The 3,378-nt window shown below is 55.4% G+C and overlaps 3 protein-coding genes across 3 annotated transcripts; 1 reads left to right on the plus strand and 2 right to left on the minus strand.

Annotated features, from left to right (window-relative positions):
- Nucleotides 1-358: 358 nt before the first annotated feature.
- On the plus strand, nt 359-965 carry CDV56_100432 (uncharacterized protein; the record flags this gene model as incomplete). The annotated part of the gene is made up of 2 exons (XM_026754051.1): nt 359-448; nt 606-965. 2 exons carry the CDS (start codon nt 359-361, stop codon nt 963-965), a joined length of 450 nt encoding a protein of 149 aa, XP_026609453.1.
- A 509-nt stretch (nt 966-1,474) lies between these two features.
- CDV56_100580 (uncharacterized protein) lies at nt 1,475-1,939 on the minus strand (the record flags this gene model as incomplete). Its single annotated transcript, XM_026754199.1, has 1 exon — nt 1,475-1,939. One exon carries the CDS (start codon nt 1,937-1,939, stop codon nt 1,475-1,477), a length of 465 nt encoding a protein of 154 aa, XP_026609454.1.
- Nucleotides 1,940-2,521: 582 nt separating this feature from the next.
- On the minus strand, nt 2,522-3,334 carry CDV56_100768 (uncharacterized protein; the record flags this gene model as incomplete). The annotated part of the gene is made up of 2 exons (XM_026754387.1): nt 2,522-2,744; nt 2,841-3,334. The coding sequence occupies 2 exons, from the start codon at nt 3,332-3,334 to the stop codon at nt 2,522-2,524; spliced, it is 717 nt and encodes a 238-aa protein (XP_026609455.1).
- Between the last annotated feature and the right edge of the window lie 44 nt (nt 3,335-3,378).

Genomic DNA, 3,378 nt, shown 5'->3' on the forward strand with positions numbered 1-3,378 from the left:
CCTCTGGCGATACCCCCTCCATCCATGGTGCTGGCGCATCCCATCCAGCCGGTTGAATGATGATCGCCTCACTCTGCTGGCCATCCTGTCCTGCTTGGCCACTTTCTTATGCATAATCTAATAACGTCCGCGGTGTGCCAATGTGGATGATGCTGTGGATATTGGGGATATCCACCCCCATGCCTAACGCGCTGGTGGCCGCGATCACAGGGCTGGCCCCCATGAACCGCGCCAACACCCCAGCCTTGTCTAACTGATCGCTATAATATGCCTCACACCCTAATACCCGCGCCATGGCCGTCACCTGCCCAATAATATTCGCATATATGATTACCTTGCCTCCCGCCGCTCATCGAATATGGTCCTGAATGAATGCCACCATGGCCTCACTCTTAATCCACTGGTACGGACCCCGGCCGACCCCTGTCAATATGGGGCGCCATACCCGGTATGCCACGTTCGGACGACTGGTCCGGGCCTGGTAAATGGTCATGGCGGTCTGATCATGCTTCATCCGCCAGCATAACTCGTCCTCCATGGTTGGGGGCAACGTGGCGGTTAACTATACCATCTGGGTGCGTGCCTGCACTAATTTCCCTAACTAGGCCATCTGGGGCCGGAAATCACGCTGGGAATTCAACACCACATGGCATTCATTGATCACAATGCGGTCTAACCGCCGCATCCACCGCAACCGGTTTAAAAACATCTGGAAATCGGGGCTGACTGCGGATTTGGGCGTCACTAACACGATCAACGCGGCATCTGGGGGCCGCCGGCTCTCCCATGCAACACATGAAATCCCCAGCTGCTGGCACCAGCGCTGCATATCAGCCCGTCATGCAACCAGTGGGACCATAATAATGGTGGTGCCTCCAGGGGCGGCAAATGCTGGCACCATGAACAACATGCTCTTGCCACTGCCTGTGGGCATCACCGCCACCATAGGGCTCTCCCCTCACTAGATGGCCCAAATGGCTGGGTCCTGCACCCCCCGGAACTGCATAGTGGGCTGCCCGGTCATTCACTGCGCGGCTGCTTCCATATCCATGGTGGCCAGCTGGTGGCAGCGCTCAATGCGACTGACCTTGGCTTCATCCTCCCATGGTGCTTGTTTGCGCTTACCTAATATTGATGGTGCAGTGGCTGCAGATGTAAACCCCAAAAACTAATGCCAGTCGGTGCTAGATAACCAGAACATCTCACGCCAGTGGTTGGTGCTGCCAGCTTGTTCATGGATACTTTGACCATACACCATCCCTGTGACATGTGATGAATAGGCGGCCTGTAAGTCAGCAATGTGGCTAATCTACTGCTCATCATCCATAAACTCCTCAGCATCTGCATCCATGGCTGCTGGTATGTGGTCGGCCTCTTACACATTATTTAGAAATGCAGTGGATGGACATAAAAACCAGCGGCTGATGCCAATGGTGATGTCCCGATATGCTGCAATGTGGATGGCAGTCCCTAATCAGGTGCGTGTTTCTCGTTTCAAAGCCTCCCAGAACCGCTCGGATGACCATTCACGGCCAGTGCCTGGATCAGGGCCCCATAACCATGCCGTGTGGGCGACGGTCCTACTCTGGGATGTCTGGTTGCTCTGGTTGCTCTGGTTCGTCTGGTTCATCTGTGATGCCGCTGCCTGTGATGCCGCTCCCTGCACTGCCTGCGCGGCCTCCCATGCAGCTAACTGCCCTACAAACGGCAAAACCAACCACATATACCACACCACCAACTCCCCGACCTCCCGCGGCACATATCGATGGATGATCTTGACATCATTACTGGCATGGAACCCCTTATGATATGCCGTCACGAATGTCACCATCCAATCCTCAATATATATATTACGCCGCCTACTATTCGCGGTGTTGCAGTGCTGAATACTTAATAACTCTGGGGCCCGCGCCGGCTGCCCTGCGGTGACATGCACCATGATGGCTAACTTCTCCTTGAACTGGGCCACGCGCTGCTAATACTGCTGGATGGCCGCAGGGTGGAATCGGCCCCCTTGCATGAAATGCCGCTACATAGCCGGCTCAGCCCGCAGCCGGTTGATCATCCAGTGGGTCCTATCCACTGGCCACTGGGTCCGTGCGTCCTGTAAAAAGTTCCACCCCACCTGGCTCTGGCTGGGATCATCATATAATGCCGTCCATGGAATGGGGGGCATCTGGGAATGATCCTGCATGCATAAATGGCCTAGTATCTCCCTAGCCGCAGTCACTAACCCATGGATGAACCCCCAGAAATCACCTATGGTGAATGCCATCTGCTGGTATAATAACTGGTCCTCCCCCATCTATGTCACATGACTGGGGGCAGTATGATTATAATGGACCTTAAGCCCATATGTGCGCTAATCCAGTAATATTTCCATGGGGCCATGGGTGCTATGAATCATAAACTGGTGCATCATCCATGTCACCTGCTCCTAGAATAGTCGACAGCTATGCTGGTGCATGTCCATAGCAGGTAATAGGTCATCACTCTGGATGGATGACGTGGGGGGTGATGATTAGGTTATGATGGCGTCATCACTGTCATACCCCTCATCAATGTCCCCTAATGTGTCATCTACGCTGGCTAACACCCATTCAGCACTCTGGTCCTTCTTCTCCCACATCTGGATGATCTGCCACAGGTGTGGATCCATCCATAATGCCTTCTGGACCACCATGAACCGCGTGATCTTGATGACCTTGGATAATATCGGTGGATAACTCTCGGGGTCCCGCCAGCTGGTTTCCCCCTAGCCTAACACAGCCATGGCACATACCAATGCACTCTCATATTCATGGCTGCGATGGCGCTAGTTCAGTAACTCAGTACAAAACTCCAAGCATGCCTTTTCCATGTTGGTCATGGCCCACGCACCCCGCTGCGGGTCGTCCATCTCGGTATCCATGGGATCGGGGCTACTCTGGGGGGCCTGGCCCGCCAGCTGCCATAGCTGCCACCATTTCTTACGCTGCCGTGCAGTCATCCCATATTTGGGGCTGGCCCAATCGTGCGGGGCCTGGGTCCGCGCAATGAATGCTAATATCTGCTGCCATGGCTGCACATGCTTCTTGATAGTGGCCTTGTTCATGTATGCCAGCAGCGGCCGGTATGGGGTCTGCCCCTTTTCAGACCGGACGGCTTCCACCCGGATGGCCTGGCCGCATCGCTGGACCGACCGCTGGCTCTTATGGGCGACCTGCTCCATGGTATCCCAGATCACCTGCACGCGCTGCTCAGTGGCATCCCTGGGTTCCTCCTCGGGGGCTGCCACGCAGGCAAGCAGGTCATTTGCCTGGTTACCCTGGAGGTAGTTGGCCCACCCCGTCATCCGCAGCCACGGGTTGGCATCAGTGAGCTCGCTGGCCTGGACGG

The sequence above is a fragment of the Aspergillus thermomutatus genome (assembly GCF_002237265.1).
Source record: "Aspergillus thermomutatus strain HMR AF 39 chromosome Unknown NODE_559, whole genome shotgun sequence".
In the NCBI taxonomy this organism is placed as follows: Eukaryota; Fungi; Ascomycota; class Eurotiomycetes; order Eurotiales; family Aspergillaceae; genus Aspergillus; species Aspergillus thermomutatus.